Raw genomic sequence first — 2,482 nt, 5'->3', positions numbered from 1 at the left:
GTGATACTGCCTGACGGGTTGTGTATCTAATCCTATCCTGTGTGATACTGCCTAAAACAAGCAGTGCAGGGGCAGTAAAGCCCACTCCAAAGTCGGCTTTCACACCCTCCTGCTTATTGATGTTATCAGCTGAAGTTGTGTAGGGGCAGGAAAGCCGTCTGAAGTCGGCTTTAATAGCCGCCTGCAAATTGATGTTATCAGCTGAAGTTGTGTGGGGGCATGAAAGCCGTCTGAAGTCGGCTTTAATAGCTGTCTACTAATTGATGTTATCAGCTGAAGTAGTGTAGGGGCAGGAAAGCCGTCTGAAGTCGGCTTTCATTGCCGCCTACTTATTGATATTATCAGCTGAAGTTGTGTGGGGGCAGGAAAGCCGTCTGAAGTCGGCTTTAATAGCTGTCTACTAATTGATGTTATCAGCTGAAGTAGTGTAGGGGCAGGAAAGCCGTCTGAAGTCGGCTTTCATTGCCGCCTACTTATTGATATTATTAGCTGAAGTTGTGTGGGGGCAGGAAAGCCGTCTGAAGTCGGCTTTCACAGATGCCAGCTAATTCAAGAAGAAGAGAGAAGAGGAAAGAATAGGAACATAGTATGAAAACTATAAGGAAGACCTAACATGTTGATCCAGAGGAAGGCAAAAAAAACCCATGCTCCGTTTTGGGAAAAAAAATTCCTTCCTGACTCCACATACGGCAATCAGACTAGTTCCCTGGATCAACGCCCTATCAAGAATCTAATATATACAACCTATAATCTGAGTCAGACTCATAGTGCATGGTATGGCAGATCATTGCCATACCGTGCACCATGACTATGACCCCAAAGACTAAAAGAAGGGAAGTAGGAAGAGGAGGGGAAGAAAACCAGCTGTGAAGAAGACCAGAGGACACAGGGAAAAGACAGAAGACAGGTGATAAAGCCTGGAGCCGGAGGAGGAGAAGGGGAGGAGGTGATCACCAGCGGAGAGCAGGGATGGGAATAGACGGTAGAGAATGGAGGGGAGGGAACGGAGATTGGGAAGGGATCGGAGGGCAGGGGTGAGGGGTCCCACCCTCGGGAAGAGGTAAAGCAGAAAATAAGGCAACCAAAAAACATTTTTATTTCAATCAGGGTGAGATCAGAGGGCAGGGGTAAAGTTAAAAAAGAGGACAATAAACCTTGTTTTTATAAACAAACAAAAATATAAACAATTTTAACAATTTAAATAAGTATTAAATTAACAATATTTACAAAATGATAAAAAAAAATTGAAATGAAACATCACTACAGTTCTTCATATCGATTACCTGTATTTGTGTATCCGTGCCTGGGGGAAACAAAAGAATCAGAACACATGGGATACTGTGGGGGGGGGGCAAGGCTTTGTGGACGCCGGATCCTCTGCACTGGTGTGCTGTGAAGTGGGTCCGGCCTATGGGTCCAAGAATGTTGTTGAAAATGGCCAGGGTCAATCAGAGTATGTACAGTAGACGTTTCATTAAGTTCACCGGCTGCCGCTTTATTTAAAGTCTCAAACATGACCCTTTCTGCATGCGCCCTCTGTCGGTCATCCAGCCTCTGTAGTCTCTCGCCAGCATATGTTGCAAAGCTGTCCCGCTTGGCCTGGGTCTGCAGAAGTAGAATCTTGTTCGCCAGAGATACTAGATCTGGCGATGGCGGCAAGCTGGCCTTTCTTTTCCTTGATTTTCTCTGTCGCCGAGGCACAAGGTCTTCACTTGTAGAGGCCATAGGGTCTTCATTCACCGATGCCATAGGTTCCTCATTCCTTGACATAACACTCGCCTCCTCCATACCACGTTCCGTAGCCGAGATGTCGTCATCTTGCCAATGGTGCTGTGGGAACACAAAAATAAAGTTAAGATTTGGTTACAACATCCAGCAGGTATGTTATGACCAGCATGGGTACACGTGCACTAAAAAACAAATATGAGGGGCGGCTAAACTAGGGCATGTACATTGAAAGTATAAATGCTATTTACAGGGAAGCAAAGAAGGTACTTACATCTTCAACAGGGGAGTCAGTCCGTATGTCGGGGTCTTCTTCCGGGGTCTGCCGTATCGTACACACCATTCGCCGAGGTAGCTCCTGGTCACGGGTGAAGGCAAGCAAATCATAATACCATAATGTCGGCACATAAACCTCATCTGTGCCGGTACCTGAGTTCTTTGATTTCTCCACCCGGTTGAGTTCTTTCTTATATACGGTACGTAGACCCTGGATCTTTCTCTTCACCAGCTCTTCATCCACCTTCTCGTTGGGGCCATGCCTTTTAAAGAGGGAAATCAATTGCTGGTAGGCCTCCCTCTTTTTCTCTCTATTGCAGTAGTCTGTTGATTTTATTTGCCAAAGGCACGGCAGGGAGCGGTAGAGGTCAATCATTTCCCTCGCAAACTCTTCACTTTTGAAAGCCATCTGAAAAGGATAGCAATACAGTGAGCATACATGAAACATTTTCAAACAAAGTAAAAAGTACTACACACCATT

At 45.6% G+C, this 2,482-nt stretch overlaps 1 protein-coding gene across 1 annotated transcript; it reads right to left on the bottom strand.

Moving 5' to 3' along the window:
• Window positions 1–921: 921 nt before the first annotated feature.
• LOC141271144 (uncharacterized) lies at window positions 922–2,148 on the bottom strand. The gene is made up of 2 exons (XM_073681243.1): window positions 2,000–2,148; window positions 922–1,830 (listed from the first exon to the last, which is right to left on the bottom strand). The coding sequence occupies exons 1-2, from the start codon at window positions 2,066–2,068 to the stop codon at window positions 1,261–1,263; spliced, it is 639 nt and encodes a 212-aa protein (XP_073537344.1). The 5' UTR covers window positions 2,069–2,148; the 3' UTR covers window positions 922–1,260.
• Between the last annotated feature and the right edge of the window lie 334 nt (window positions 2,149–2,482).

Source organism: Phyllobates terribilis, unplaced genomic scaffold, assembly GCF_046119375.1.
Source record: "Phyllobates terribilis strain yellow unplaced genomic scaffold, ASM4611937v1 Scaffold_5__5_contigs__length_657084704, whole genome shotgun sequence".
NCBI lineage: Eukaryota > Metazoa > Chordata > Amphibia > Anura > Dendrobatidae > Phyllobates > Phyllobates terribilis.
Note: the sequence above shows the minus strand (reverse complement) of the source record. Positions and strands in the feature narration are given on the sequence as shown.